This window comes from Micropterus dolomieu, linkage group LG19 (genome assembly GCF_021292245.1).
Source record: "Micropterus dolomieu isolate WLL.071019.BEF.003 ecotype Adirondacks linkage group LG19, ASM2129224v1, whole genome shotgun sequence".
Taxonomy (NCBI): Eukaryota; Metazoa; Chordata; class Actinopteri; order Centrarchiformes; family Centrarchidae; genus Micropterus; species Micropterus dolomieu.
Window position 1 is genome coordinate 30,211,622 of NC_060168.1, and position 16,566 is coordinate 30,228,187.

At 39.2% G+C, this 16,566-nt stretch overlaps 2 protein-coding genes across 2 annotated transcripts in view; one reads left to right on the forward strand and one right to left on the reverse strand.

Moving 5' to 3' along the window:
* Positions 1–3,479, reverse strand: part of pde6a (phosphodiesterase 6A, cGMP-specific, rod, alpha) — a 34,366-nt gene extending 30,887 nt beyond the window's left edge. The window contains exons 1-2 of the mRNA XM_046030109.1: positions 3,124–3,479; positions 2,518–2,659 (exon numbers count right to left, since the gene is read on the reverse strand). Coding sequence (XP_045886065.1) covers positions 2,518–2,659; positions 3,124–3,452 — 471 coding nt within the window. The 5' untranslated portion in view covers positions 3,453–3,479. The remainder of the gene's footprint in view (positions 1–2,517; positions 2,660–3,123) is intronic.
* Positions 3,480–6,715: 3,236 nt separating this feature from the next.
* Positions 6,716–14,783, forward strand: slc26a2 (solute carrier family 26 member 2). Its single transcript, XM_046030112.1, is given in 6 exon segments — positions 6,716–6,938; positions 7,811–8,451; positions 8,572–8,862; positions 9,886–10,334; positions 11,717–12,509; positions 12,511–14,783. Coding segments are annotated over 6 exon segments (2,238 nt in total). The 5' UTR covers positions 6,716–6,904; the 3' UTR covers positions 12,541–14,783.
* Positions 14,784–16,566: the final 1,783 nt, after the last annotated feature.

Genomic DNA, 16,566 nt, shown 5'->3' on the forward strand with positions numbered 1-16,566 from the left:
ATAACCTGAGCAGCAACTCAAACCCTCTTCCTTCTACCCAGCTGCAGATACATATCCTGCCTCTGGTTTGTTCAAGGGCTCGTTTTACATTCAAAGGCATTCACTCTGTTTGTAAAATGAATGCCGTAAAAAAAAGGTACATCAGTATTATTATTGGATCAGTCCTCATCTTGCACCACAAACGAATTGAGTAAACCATCCTTTTTATTTATTAATGTCTAATGTTTTCTTTTTCTCTCTACAGAAGTGTCGAGCTGATGTGTGGCAGTAGGGGGGAAATCAGTCTGAGACAAAACGTACTCAACTGCAGCCTTACACAGCTTAAAAATGAACCTGTTCCAAAGATCTGGGCAGTTTGACAGATTGTTGTCAAAAGTCCTTTGACCACCTAAAGCTCAGAGACGTCTTCGTTCTTAATATCTGCTGAATCTTGAGTTCTTGAGCTCTACACTTCAGAAGCTTAATGTAAGTTTTATTTTGATATACACAAAAAACCCACAGAAGTTATACAGTTTATTTATATACACTATTCATGTATGCAGCTCTTTACTCTTCTAGCTCCGTTTTGCTCTTTTGTAAAAGAGAATGACCATGTAGGTAGGTAACTCACACATGTATTGAAATATAGAAAATCTACCGTCCCAGAGACCTGTAATATTTTTTACTGTAGGCTTGTGTCATAAATTCCTACATAAGGGTTTTGAAATAATTTTTTTGATTTTGATTATTAGAAATGTATCAATCTATACCTCAAATGAGATCATTGTCTCACTTCCATAAATGGAAGAAAATGAAATTTGTAAATTAATAATACATGCATAAATTAAACTTATCCAAATAAATAAACACATATGTAGTAACGAATATGTAAATAATTTTATATGAAATCTGCACACAGACATCAATAAATGAACTTCCTCCCTAGCCAATTTAGCTTCTCAGGTTATGACACATTAAATGGATTTCAGTGGGTTTGTGCTACGATTCAATGTAACAGAATAGATTAAAGGTGTGTAATAGTGCTGAGTCTGTGAAAATGGCTCAGAGCCTGTGTGACCTCTGGGAGTAATCTGGGATCGCTCTAATTCAGGCAGATTAACCGGCTTCATCTGGAACCTCCCCCACTAACGCTCTCCACCTTCTTCCTCACACGCACACTCCTCGAGTTACCACACTTGCAATAAAAACCAGAGTTATTAATCTAGAAATAATGCGACAATTATGTTCACTTTAAGGGGGCAGGAATAGAAGAAGGGGGTGAAATGATGCCAGCAGTTGGTCAGTACATAATCCCAGAGAAACATAATCCCCACCTTCCACCTAGAAGAATCCTGAATGGCCTGCCCTGGATTGGACTAGGATGGAAATAGAGCATTGAGAGACAGTGATTCCCAGTCTCTGTATTACTCTGAAAGGCCATCCTCAGTGTATTAGCATCATAGAGCCAACCAATTATATGGAAACATTAGCTGTCCCTTCGCTATGACTGGGGAAACTGAGGGTTGGAGGCTTTGATATCGTTCCATTTGCTACATTTCCCATCGTGCTTTCATGTGTTTTTGTGAAGCTGCGGCGTTTTGAACAGCATGGTGATGTTTGTTCTGTGGTGGCTCATAGTAAAGGCACAACAGGCCGGCCTGGCAGCAAAGCCGAAAGATAAAAAACAAACGGAAACAATCATCCCGGGTCTGTTTTGATTGTACATCAGCTAATCTTCCGTGAAAGGAAGTGATTGAACTGATACAGAGGAGGGCTTGTAATCCATCAGTTATGCAGAGTGAGCTGCCGCCTTATTAAGAATAAATGTCAAAATAACACTTTGTGCAGGAGTGGGCAGGGAGTGGATGTGAAGTTAGTGGACTTGCAGTAGCATGACGAACTTGAAATGTACATGGGAAAAAGCTTGCCAGCCATTTTCAAATGCCAAAGGTATTGGCTATAATGAGATTGAGCTGGCTTTGGTTTGGCATCAGTGGAGTGTCGTCGCCATCTGGTGGTCAAACAAAGACAAAGCACCAGTGGACAAGTCTTTACACCCTGGCAAAACAGGGGTTTGAATGTTTACTGAGCAATAAGAAATATTTAATACTTTAATGTATTTTTTAACAGAGGACATATTTTACTTCCAAACAATCTATCTTTGCTGAATTGATTAATGACTAATCCGGATTAGACAGATTTTGTGGAAATCAAAATGGTAGAACATGACGACAACACAGGGTAAATTGGTTTAATAAAAAAAAAAGACTTGGAAATTAATCCATTTGAAAATACTTCTAAAGAAATAATCATAGATGCTAATGCTTTGGTACTTTATGCAACAGGAAGTAAAAGTGATGGAGACAAAAATTGGGAGGAAGCATTTGCCACATTTTACTGTTTATGACAATTATGTGAGGGGAAATTCTGAATATGATTTATTGAACAAGTAATGTGGTTTTGATGCTCATGTCAGTACCACATTACTAGTGAGAACAAAAAAAAACAACAACACACAAACATTAGTTGTGTTGTTACCTCTGACACAATGGGAATGTTGACCATCTTCTTGGAGGTCGCCACGTGGCCCACAATGCCCATATCCAACGGGTACACAATCTCACTGTCAGGCTGCACCAGGCAATCATCAAACACTGCATCTTTATGGACATTAAATAACCTGGAGGTAAAGATAAAAATACATGTATTATAACGTGCTGTGCAACTACAGTAGGTTTTCTTAATTTATCTTTTTTATGTTTCTAACTCAAACAGGTAACCTTAAAGTGTTGCTAGTTGGACTCAGTCACTAAAGAGATGCAAAAGTCTCTGGACACATCAATGTGCCCTTGAACAAGGCGCCTGCCTTCTAAATCCCCACTGGAGCTGCCAAGAGCAGGAGTCCAGCTGTAGTGGGCTCTGACAATGATTGCTGTGCAAAATATTTAGTTTCAAGATTAATTGTTACTGCTTACTTTTCATGAGACCAACATGTGAACTCGTTTCATGGCAAAGAAATATTATCTTTTTTATTTTTTTACCAATACATAATCTGTTTCAGTGGTCACATTCCTATTTGTCAGATGGTGTTTTGGAAACAGAACAAAAGATACTTTTAAACTTCGTAAAGAAATCCGCAGTAACCTTGTTGCCAGCTCGGCCACTCCATTCCTCTGCCGGTACATGAAGAGGCTCATGCGGTCGGCCTTCATCATGAAGCTGAGGTGTTTCATGAGGTTGAAGACACACTTCTCCATATTCAGGTTGTCCTGGATGTCCCGCACCAGGTCGAAGAGGACCTCACTCTCCTCTACCATCGTCAGTTCGTGGAACTTGCTGATGTCCACCACTGCCTTCCGGTTGCTGTCCAGCAGGTCTGAGATGACCTTAGGCCGGAAGTTGATGTCATAGTACTGCTTGGCGAACTGCGGGTTGGCATCCAGGAACTGCTCTGCTACCGCTGCGTCCACCATAACCGCTGCTGACAGGACACAATTTGAAACAGATGGTAGTAATGTTAATGCTGGATGGTTAGCAATGCAAATCAAGTGGGTCAATGACTTCTGAACTGCTAATGCATTTAAATGATAAACTAGCAAAACCCTTCCATAAAAACTTAATTGTTTATGGTCACGCATGTCCACAACAACAAACAAACAAATGTAAGTCCAGTATTCACTCTTCTTTTAGCCATGGTTTGGTTTAAAACAAAAAATAGCAACAAAAAAAAGCACCATTAAAAGGTTCTACTTTCTTCACCAGCTGGTCGCTAACTTTGTCTTCTGTAGATTGGTGCTGGGCAGGTAGTGTACAGGGGGTTATTCAGTTGTTTGCTGAAAATAGCTGCCTGCTGCAGCTGGAAACAGGGTTGATGTGACTGAATCTTACGGTAAATGTGCTGTAAAACAACAACAAAGCTCTGAGATGCTAAAAAGCTCAGTAGAGCTGCAGATAATTCTCTGGGGCTTTGTGACTACAATCAAGCCCCCTCCCACAAATACTTTAGTATTATTCAACCAACTTAGGCTGTCTACATGAACCACTGGTGAACTGATTTTATAGTCAGACAAGCACTTGTCTTGAAAAACAACAAACAAATTGAACACGCAACTTAAATAAAAAGATCCTTTCCTTAGCATATGACACGCACACACAGGCTTACTCAGCCCATAGAAATATTGTTTTGTCTGTCAATTTCTATGTCTTTGACTCTTAACCTTATTAATATTGGGTGGTTTCATTGTTGGCTAGTTTATTATCGGCTATAGAAAAATATATGCATATTCTATTATTACATAGAAGAAAACAATTGTAGTTGAAAGAAAAGCAAAGTGGGTGTTATCCCCTTAAATCATCTTCATATCAATGCTAAAGTCAAATAATTCCTGGCAATTTATTTAACATGGTAGTACTGCAAATTGAACATTGAGACATTTTAGTTAATTTAGTAGTTTCCTGAGATTATCAAGCCCTTCTAGCAGTTGATACTGTACAATGTCTCTTCCTCTCCCAAGGTACTTCACATAGAAATGTATGAATAAAGTAATGATGATAATGTGCAACTTACATCTGTGTCCCATAGATCTAATAGATTCTAATAAACAGCAAACAGTCCTACCTGTTGAAGCCCTTCAGCAAAGCGTGTAATAAAATTGTATAATCCCTCTGTACTGCTAACCAACTCGGCAGGTGTCTGAGAAAAGAAAAAGGATTACCAGGATGGTTTTAAATGGTCATGTGTGGACATAAGCCTGCATCCAATTACAACACTGGGATTACGATACCTTCCAATGTTTAATGACATATCCTGGAATTCCTTTCTCTGTCACCCTTAGCACTTGTGCTGTGTGATGAAAATGAGTACTTATGGCATACAGCCTAATTTAAAGGGAAACTCCGGCACATTTTATGTTGCTGTCCTGTCAGGGTTGATTGTCTACTAAAGCAACAAATTCCTCAGTTCACGCTATGTTGACCGAGAAAGAGGAGTTCGCCAAGTAGTTCTTCCTGCTTCCAGCAACATCATTTGACTCGACAGTGACGTAGTTGTTAGCGAGGAAGACCTAAAAGCTACTATTTTTGTGTTGATATCAGGGGACATTTAAGTGGCACTTCCAACACATTAAAAATGTTCAGACTTGAAATCATCAACAAAAACCTCTCATGCAATGCTGTCTAAATAATTTGCTACCCATCCATATGCAAATATATACACAGTAAAATACCATAAAATAAGAGTTTGGACCATATGAAGATGTTAACAGTCTATTTTCTCATAACAGCTCATAAATTAATCTAGTAGCACACTGGTCTACTTTTATTTTTAAGAATTGCTAACAAGTATTAGAGGTTCAATGTTAAGCATGCAACAAGGCCAGAAGAACATGAAAAACATGTGTCAGTTCTTCCACAACAACCCTCTACCATTATTACTGTTCCTGAAATTCACTAAATATACCTTTAATGTTATCATTCTGCCTTATTTAGTTAATGTGCTCTTGTCATGTAGGACTAAACTGAGTGTAAGCAAGACTCACCAACACTCCACTTCCCACTCCCTTTCTGACACTCCAAGTTACCTGTTACACACATCATGGGATATTGCCTTGATGGTTATGTCATTGCAAAAACGTGGTATTACACTGATTTGCTGCTCCTATAGCTCATTTCGTATCATGACTCCACCCCCACCATTTTCTGATGATGAACATCAGTCACCCTCTCACACCCTGTAACTAGTCTACTATATAATATTTTTTCTAAATAATGTTTATTTTTATCAGTAGCATAAAGGGAACTACAACTTAATGTAGTTTTACAACCCTGTGTTGTAAATGATAAATAAATCTACCTTGTACCTTGTACCTGTTATACCTGTTGTACCAGTATAAAGAATCTGAAACACCATATAAAGAATCTAACAAAGAACAAAAGCCAAAAGAGTTCTCACTATTTCTGGATAACCATTCACCTACATCAGCACAGTAGGTTTATTTTCAAGATATACATAGCAGACAATATACATCAATAAAGAATCAATTATGAAAAGAGTGATTGGCTTCTTAAACTTGCTTTCAGACTAACTGAACTGTCAAATCTCTAGCTTATTTTTCTGCATTGTCTGTTTTCCATGTGCTGTGTTTGCAGTTAAAGTTGTGATATCTGGACATACTGTTCAAGGACTTACAGACACTATCAAGAATGCTTGTGAATAGACTGTGTGTGTGTGTGTTTCTGGAAAGTTTGTGTCAGGATGTTACCACATAAACAATAACTTATTTCCTTATCTTATTTTGTTTTTAATGCGTGATTCCCTTAGACTGTATGAAATCGCTTATGTCAATGTCTTATTTTGCTACATAGTGATTCTTCCTCCCACACAGGCTATCTTTGCCACAGCAGGTCATGTGACGTAGGCACACGTTCAATAAAACGTCCTTACGCACGGAGCAACAACAGACCAGCGTAAAATGAATTTGAGGCGGAATGACGGGTGTCTGAACACAACCAAAGATTAACTTCGCAAACGGCGACTGGTTCGAGCTCAGGTCAGTTACTTCACACATTAACAAAGCTGTTTTCTGTTTTTCGAGGAAGAGCACGCTGTCACGTTGATTCACTTTAGTTGGCTAAACGTTTCAACCGGTGTCCACGTTGACAACTTGTTTACAATGGTGCCCATTCACAGCTCCAGTACTGAGTTAACGTTGTGTTAGCTAGACAGACTGCGTTGGACAGAGTCATTAGGGAATTTTCGCAAGTAATTCAGCGAGATAATTAGATCGAGAATGTCAGCTATAGTAGATGTTGCCACTTTGTATCGTCGGACTTTTTGATATGACTCTAACGTTAGTTGGACGGTTTCATTTTTAACGTAACGTGAACTGCTTAACAATAACAATCAGCTTTTAAATAGCCTGTAGGGATGACTAATCTTATTAACACCACGAAGTTTAAAGGTGAGTAGTTTCTCTTGGGGAAACAAACCAAGTTAACCTCACAGTAATCGTGTTAACGTTTGAGAAAGCTTTAAATGCCACCAGTGTGCAGGGAAGTTAGTCCTACTCAGTAAGGATTCTAGTAAGCAAGGTAATGTTAAAATACGTCTGTAAGATGTGATCAATTGGGGTTAACATTTCATTTAATTAAGTTAAATGTCAACATGTGTCTAGGGCTTCTTTCACATTAAAATGCAGCCATTTTAATGTTGTAGAGCAGTAAACTAGCTGTAATAAAAAGTGACTTTTCAGCTAGACTAAATTAAGCCCAGTTTTTAAATAGACTTTGCAAGCTTACTGCGTGCATTCGCTTCTAAAAATGGGTAAACAAAAAGACCACAAGGTAATGATGAATTAAAATGACAAAGTGTGATCATTTCACTGTAAATAAAAGTCTACTCACTAAGTAGGTTAAGCCTGTTTATAGAATGACCTTAATTAGTCAAGGATGTAGAGAGGGAATAACATATCACATGAAATAGGTTTAGAGCTGCAATGATTTAACAGATTCCACCTTCAGAAGCTTTGTGTTTTCTTCCCGTCGACCATGCGCCTTTTGTCCTTGGTCAAAATTAGTTTGTTCTCCAAGGTTGCCTACCTCAGCTTTAAGGGGAAGTGTCTTTACTGTACAGTGATGTAACATCGAGGAGGAAATATTTCTTGGCCTCAAAAATATAGTGTCACCCTTCTTATCTCTATGCACTGCTACTGAAGTGTCATCTGAAAATGTTAAGATGTTGCAAATGTTGCTTTTTTTTTTGTTCAAGTTATTAGTTTTCCTCTTGTTGGTATGACAACTTGGCTAAACTGAACTCTTCTTCTTCAAATCACAGCAGATCAGGGCTTGATAATGACCCATGGCAATGACTGCTGTACAGCAGCAGAAGATGGAGTCGAGAGCGACCAGCAGCAGCAGCAGCAGCAGCCTCTCATTCTGGAAAGAGTGGAGAAAGAAAAGGCTAAAAACTGGCAATCCATTGTCTCACATCGGCTGAAGAAACACTGCTTGTGCACCCAAAAGAAAGCAAAATCCAAAATCCTGGGCTTTGCCCCAATTCTGAAGTGGCTGCCACGCTACCAGCTAAGGAAATGGTTGCTGGGCGATGTCATGTCAGGGCTGATAGTTGGAATCCTATTGGTCCCCCAGTCCATAGCCTACTCCTTATTGGCCAGTCAGGAACCCATATACGGCCTCTATACAGCTTTCTTTTCTTCCATCATCTATGCCATCTTAGGCACTTCTAAACACATCTCAGTGGGGATCTTTGGGGTGCTCTGCCTGCTTGTTGGTCAGGTTGTGGATAGGGAGTTAGCTTTGGCAGGTTACCTCACAGAAAGCAGCAGCATCAGTGGTAACAATAGTGCCATTGTGCTGGCTGGCCAGGGGAATAACAGTGTTGGGGGGGAATGTGACAGAAGCTGCTATGCAATCAAAGTAGGAGCTACAGTTACCTTCACTGCTGGAATTTACCAGGTAAGTGAGCAGGGGCAATCTTAAGGCAGAACAATTATCATGTTAGTGATGATGATGATTAAATTCTTCTCCCTGGCATCATTCCTCGTGGGCATTAATTTGGGTATCTCTTTCTCTCAGGTGCTAATGGGCATTTTCCAGGTAGGCTTCGTCTCAGTCTATCTCTCTGACTCCCTTCTCAGTGGCTTCGCTACAGGAGCCTCCTTGACCATCCTCAGTTCACAGTTAAAGTACCTTCTGGGCCTGCAGATCCCCAGGCCCCAGGGCTGGTTCACTCTGTTTAAGACCTGTTACAGCTTGCTCAACAACTTGGGAAACACCAACATGTGTGACCTGGTGACCAGTTTGGTGTGCTTGCTGATCCTGATACCTACCAAGGAACTAAATGATCGCTTCAAAGCCAAGCTAAAGGTAAATTGACAAAGTTCAGATTAGTTTATTTCAAACATAAATTTTAATGAGTTTGGCTTTTTAACAGCTTGTGTGCACATGCAAGAAAATAAATTGCTCATTTGTTGCATCCTGGTTGCTCAGATGTACATTCCTAATTAACTCAGAAGCTTTTGACATTTAAACATTGTTGTATTCACTGCAGACATTAGCAGTATTTTCTAAAATAATTTGCCTTTGGTAACAGCCCTCGCTGATCTATATACAGTGTATTGAACAGAGAAGGATAATTTAAATTTTAGTTAAAAGAAATCTGCTTTTGAAATGTATATTGTTGGCCGTGTTAGCAGCATGGTGCTGGGGATGGGAATGTGTTTTGGTTGGTCAATCACTTTGTCATTCTGTCCAAAACTCCTGCGCTAGCATTTTCAACACTGGCGCTCGAGCTCCCAGTCCGAGCAGAGACAGCTAAGCTAATAGGGCCACTAGCTGCACCGCTAACTAAGCGGAAGTTTCAAAAGTTTCTGTACAGTAATCAGTAAGGCCCTGAGTAGCTCTGACAGATCAAGCATATCTGGTACCTATACCGGACCCCAGAAACTTTCCTCTCCGCCGGCATCCACCATTTCTCCAACCTAATTCTTGTCTCCATTTGTGGTCAGATAAACAAATTTCTTAAAGGGAGAGTATAAGATAAATAAGGTTTTTTTTTAACTAAATTATGCAAAGCAACTCTAGTGGAATCTCAGAATAAAAATATAGGGCTGGATGTAATGGTCAAAGCACAGTTGGGACAAAGCGGTGGGATGTTGAGCTTGACAAAGTTCAGCTTAGCTTTTACTTTTAAGTCTGAACCCAAAGTGTCCTCAAAAGGCTACCATACACAGGATAAACTATTTTGACTTATTTAATATTGTCATTCCATGCTACCCTCAGACCAAACTTAACTTATTTTTTTGTTACCCTGCTAGTGGTAAGGATGTTGGTGTGATGAAATGACTATACACTTTTAATAATTGTGTGTTGTCATTTTTCCTTACCCAGGCTCCAATTCCCTTTGAGCTCTTTGTGGTGATAATTGCAACACTGGCTTCTCACTTTGGCCACTTCAACAGTGATTATGGGTCGAGCGTGGCTGGTGACATCCCCACAGGCTTCCTCCCTCCCCAGCTGCCCATGTGGAGTCTGATCCCCAGTGTGGCTGTTGACGCTTTCTCCATTGCCATTGTGGGATTCGTCATCACTGTTTCGCTGTCAGAGATGTTTGCCAAGAAGCACGGCTACGCGGTGGACGCCAACCAGGAGATGTACGCCATTGGCTTCTGCAACATCCTGCCATCGTTCTTCCGCTGCTTCACCACCAGCGCTGCACTGACTAAGACTCTTGTCAAGGAGTCAACAGGGTGCCAGACTCAGATGTCAGGGCTGGTCAGCGCCCTCGTCCTGCTGCTGGTGCTGCTGGTGATAGCGCCGCTCTTCTATTCCCTTCAGAAGTAAGCATACCAAAATCTTAATTAGTTATCGATTTAAGGGTCTTAATATTATTCCTCCTTTTGAGTTGATTTCCTAATTAGTTCATTCTAATTGCCAGAATGCCATGCTTTTATCAGTAGATTATAATCCGCTTCTTGATAGTGGTATTTTCACACAACACAGGTAGCTGTGGCTCAGGGGGGTAGAGCGGTCGCATTTTGGTTCTAAGTGAACACATGGCGTTCAAGTTTTTGTGCCGAGGTCGATGCATTGTTTAAATATATTCAATATAAAAAGGACCTGAAATGTGTGTTCATTGCCAACTAGAGAGGTAAGTGTGGTTTCACCCATTGGGAGATTGCTTTGTGTGAGCCTTGATCACTCTATTGATTGTGAATGCAGTTGATGATTGCAGGCTTCCCGCGGTCTTAAATTTCATATTCTAAAAATAAGGCCTTAAAAGTATTCCTGGTCAGTGAATGTTGCAACAGCAGCGGAGAGACCGTTATAAGACCAGGAACTTGCATCACCCAGATGTGCCGATCACTAGGACGAGGAAAAAACAAACCGGACCTCAACTCCTTATCCCCGCTGCTTTCAAGCCTATACTATATAATACTATATTTCAAGCAGCTTTTAGATGCAAAACCAGAACAGGATGAATAATCACTTAAACAATTGCCATTTACATTGGCATATTATAATACAATACGTTACTTCATCTAGCATTTGTTAAATATGTTCTGAAAAATAGCTTGCAGCAAGAAATGTTTAAAAAACCAAATAAATGCTCTGAGAAGGTTTATTTGCAAAATGACAAAACATGTAATGCAATGTAAAAATAGAAGAAACAAATGTGCATTGTCATTCTACCATAAATTGGTGCAGAAAATATCTCCAGCATGCAGGAAATTGTCTTTATTGCTCAAAATGTTCTACGGGAAAGCCCCCCCGTCCCCCTATTCATATATATCAGCATTGAATATTTCATAAAAATAGTGTTCAAATATTGTCTTGTCTTGTTCTCATAAACGCAATATTGTGAATTGCACATGTCAGCCAAGTGTATTGTCACACCCCCAATTATTTGTGTAGCATCTTGAGCTTATTTTGTCTGTCACACTCAACATCTCATCCTTTTGGTACCTCCATCTCTGTGCTTCTAAGATGAAAAACTGTTTGCCAATAGAATATTTTTGCCATTCAACTTAAAAACCCTTAAGCTTAAAACAGATGTTAAATGATGCGAGTCAGTTTAAGTTTTCATACTGAAAATGTAAAATGTGGGCGTGTAATCTTGTGTTTCTTAAACACATTGAAATCAGCTTTCACGATACCACGAAGTGATGATCCTAATCTTTGCCCTTTCATGCTTGTGTTCTTGCTTCCTTCTCCTCCCCAGATGTGTGTTAGCGGTCATCATTGTGGTAAACCTCCGCGGAGCTTTACAAAAATTCACCGACATTCCCCGCATGTGGCGTGTCAACCATGTCGATGCCTCTATCTGGGTTATCACTATGGCAACTACGGCGCTGGTCAACACAGAGCTGGGTCTCCTTGTGGGGGTTTTGGTGTCGGCCTTCTGCGTCCTTGGCCGAACCCAGCAAGCACAGGTCTTGGAGCTTGGTCGGGCTACAAGCAGGGAGCATTACGAGGACCTGTCGTCCTACCACGGCCTTCAAACACATTCCGGAGTGACTGTTTTTAGATACCAGGCTCCAATTTACTACGCCAACCAGAGCTTGTTCAAGAAATCTCTATACAGGTGTGCAGGGTTTGATCCTGTCAAGGAGAAAACCCGCCGTATAAAGTTCAAGAAGAAGAATAAACTTCAGGGAGAGGTCCCAAATATGAAGTCGGAGGAGAAGGAGCATGCAGGTAAAGATGATGAGGTTGACTCCGGTGCGACTATAACTTTGATGCTCAACAAGAAATATTCTTTACGCAGCTTGGTGATCGACTGCAGCGCCATCTTGTTTCTAGATACTGCTGGAGTGAATGCTCTGAAAGAGGTCAGCAAAGATTTTGGAGAACTTGGGATCAAGGTTGTCCTGGCCCAGTGTAATGCTACAGTGCTGGATGATCTGGAAAGAGGGGGATACTGCCCTGACAAAAAAGGATGTGATGGGGGAGAGAATAAAATCACGTTCTTCACCATTGCAGATGCTGTCCGCTATGTCCAAAGCCTCTCAGCTCCTGAACGGAGATTATGACAGCAAATGCTAAAAAGATAATCTACCTGCCACATACATCTCACATACTACAAAAGAATAATCCATTCTTGCATATGTGCCTTGTAATGCTACAGGGATTTATTGAAGTTGTTCCTGAGTGCAGTTATCTTTCATAACTGCTGCAGACAAGTCTTTATTTAATACTGTCTCAGAATGTTAAATGCTAAAAAGGTCTTCCTTATAGAACTGGAGCAGAAGTACATGGTAAAAGTGACACTCCATAATTTATACTTCGCTTTGAGAAACAATTTCTCTCTCTCTATTGCGCATACACACCCAAATGTGCTCAGTGGCCCACCAATGCTGCATAGACGGGGTCATTTAGGATCACATCCCAACTGGATTTAAAATTGTGACCCTGAAACTGAAAAGTTGCATATAATGTAGAGGTACAATGGTAGTACAGTTCAATCTACTGTACAAAATAGTACATTATTAATCACGCATCACCGTTTTATTCCATTATTAAAGCCACATGCAGAGTGGCTGTAAACTTTTATTTCTCAGCAAGGACCATAGAGGAAAAAAATTTTTTTAAAATATTTTATAAATTCTGTCAATCAGCCCTTGTCCATAAGCTTTTTTTATTTTGTGAGAAATAACCATACTGTTGCCTAAATGGAGTTTTCTCTAATACCAATAATCAAGGGAAAAGTACTTTTTTCTGTGGGAAAGACCTGCTCATGTTTACAAAGTCATAAAGCCGTAAAATGAACACTGATCATTTATATATAAAGAAAGAATGGTTATGGGAGGTAGGCAATAATGCTCAAGCAGACATACACCAATAGAATTTTTGTTTACCTTCGATTTTTGCATCATCCGTGTATCCAAACCGCAGTACCTTTTTTTTTTTTTTTTTTTTTTTTTTTTTTTTTTTTTTTGAGCAATGTCTGCCTATACAGTGCCTATACCTACTGGACAAATATGTATATACTGTGATTATTTTCATCTCAGGTCCTTTGACATATGGCTGAATATATGAATGTTGAACTGTGCCAGTCAAATCTCAAGCTCATTTCTTTGTGTGTGAGAAATGGCTCATCAAACTACAAGCCAGTTTATTATAATTTTTTTTTTAAATTATTGAGGTCCATTTTTCTATTTTTGTAATACCTGAATGCTCATGGTTGACTACATGAAGATGTGCTTGTGTTGTTAGTTCAATGTTCCCTGTGGAGTGTATGACCTCTAGTAGCACTGTGGAGCATTATCGTTTGAGTGCGTCCCTGATTTGTTTGTCACACATGGACACGTGTGTGAGTGACGCAATACATATCCTTGACAATGGTTTCACACTTTTCCACTGATCTGCAAGTGGCAGTTGTGTACCAAAAAGATGCAGCAATACACCGGCAAAAAGAAGGGAAGAAGACTAAATGCATGTTTCAAAATATATATAAAAAAAACAAAAATGGTTTTGCAAATTGTTTTGAGGAAGGAAATGAAATCAACAAATTTATCAGTGTACATAATGCATTTTGTTAACACTGAGTGTAAACTCTTGTTTCCAAGAAAACTCCCCAGGGCACCTTTAACAACATGATGTCCCTCTACTGTGGACTAAGAACAGTCTGGCATTAAATTTAGTTTAACTTTTAACCTGAAAGAGAGAATGATACCTGGATACTGACATGTTGTCTACACTTGTGATTGTAGTTTATCTTTAAGTAACCAAAAATTGTGCCTTCAGCTACCTAGTAACATTTATTTATAAAGCATTTATAAAAATAGTTACAAAGATTACGTTCACATTAATTGCATTCTTTCATAAAAGTAGTGACATGACACTACTGTGTATAATTAAACAGTTATAACTATTATAGTCTTTAGCAGTGTACATTATTTGTGTTTTGCTTTCTTTTGGGGGGAGGTTCAAACCAAAAATTTAACTATGCACCAAAGCATTCCATACTACTGAAATACTTGACGGTTGAAGCATTCCATGGTTCAGTTATCCGTAATATATTTACATATATGCAAAATATGTCTAGTGTTTTTCTCGTTCTTTAATGTTCAAATGTAGAATATGTTGAACATGTGTTTTTATGTGCTTCTATATCTATTGTTTTTAGTAAAATAAAATCTGGATATGTACCTACATAGCACAAAGTAAAATGTATGTGTGGTTTGTCCTGGTGCTTCTACAGCAATTGTATATTTGGATCAAGGAAATCTGGCTCTGGTCAGTTTTACTGAATTTCTAAATGTAATAAAATGTGATTAGACAGATTATGAAAAGCTCCACCGTCAGCCCAAAAGCATCAGGTCTATGCATGAATATGGTATATGCAACTGTACAAATGAGTTTTACTCTCACCAACTGATTGCAGCTCAGTTTTTTCACATCTTGAAATCACATCTGACAATCGTAAACAGGAATTTTGTTCTGTGTAACAGAAAAATGTTAGGACTGCACTGTCAGCCATAAAACTCCACCCTGTTGAATAGCCACCTTTACAATGCAGCTGAAAAGGCTTTTTGAACTGGAGTTCAGAGAAAATGCCACAACCCATCAACACCAACTACAAAGTGGGTTGCAAAGTCAAAGTTCATGTTTTGTAAGATGATTTTTAGGATCTGAACATAGTGACGATTACTACTTAAGAGTATACAAAGCAATCTCAATCAACAACCTCATCTCTAGTAGTAGGGCTGGGCAATAAAACAATAATGATAATTATTGCAATATAATTTTGCTCAATATCAATATAATAAATTTCAATATATTGTTAATGAATAATTGCTTTAATTGATTTGAATCACGAACAAATAGGCGCTTAATTTTTCTATTAAAATATTTATTTTGTTGAAAAAAAGAGGCCTGAAATAAGATTAACTAATCATATTTGTAGTGAAAAAAATAGTTTTGAATGTTCTACCTCAGATTTGTGAAGCGATCCACTGTTTGGCATCAACTGTTTGTCCCATTCTGACCATAAAGAAAAGTTTAACCACATAATTAACCATCTGGTTTCTTCAATTTTCACTCAGGAGCAAAAATCTGCCTTAAAACTTGAAAGAAATAGTGATTTTACATAAATCGTGATAAGTATCGCTCTCGAACGATTTGAAATGTTTTTATCGTGACAACATTTTTGGCCGTGTCGCCCAGCCCTATCTAGTAGTCAACTCACGTTTTAGTTAGGCTTGGACGATACATTTCAGCGGGGTATATACAGTATATGACAGTATTTGTATTTTTAAAAAAGTCAAAGATGAGCTGCTGCTGATACACGTTACTGTAACATGTATGATATTGCCTAGCCTACAATGCTGCTCCCAATCTCAGCGTCAGCTCTATCTTGCCACTGGAACATGTTGTCTTTAAGATGTCCTATGGAGGACACTCAATCTAAATCTATCGTAAAGACATTCATGCCCTAGTACAGCCAGCTACATGTTGTAAAACAATGAAAGACATGACCCCCTGGACACATCACATACATTTACCCAGTACCCGATAAACCAGAGGCCCTCAGTGAGTAACATTAATTACATGACTGTGCTTGGAGATGGTACTCATGGAATTCCCAGTACAGTGTCTGATATGCAGTTGGCCTACTCAAGTCGTTGTGCGTTTAAATACTTATGTCCTATAGGATAATGAATAGATAGGCAATAAGCATCCTTCCTCCATAGATTCTTGCTGGAGGACCCAATGACACTTGTTGATACGGTGGATACCGAGACAACAGAGATAATGTGCACAACTTCATCCAAGATGGTTGGCTCACTTTTAATCCTAAGGACTAAACCCAAATTAGTCCTGTAACGTTATCCCACCACTCACGGTCACCGCCTTTTGTGTGCGTATTGAGTGTGAGTGAGCAAAAATGAGAGAGCGGCGAGTGAATGATTATAAGTCTATACTGTAAGACTATAAGTGATTATAAGAATATTGAAAGTCATACCGTCGACTTTTCTAAATGCCCTGGTGTTGGGGACTCACTTTATGGGAAACAAAGAAGCAGCCTGCATGTAGGCCAGAAGCCTCAACGAAAAAACCTGAATCGGT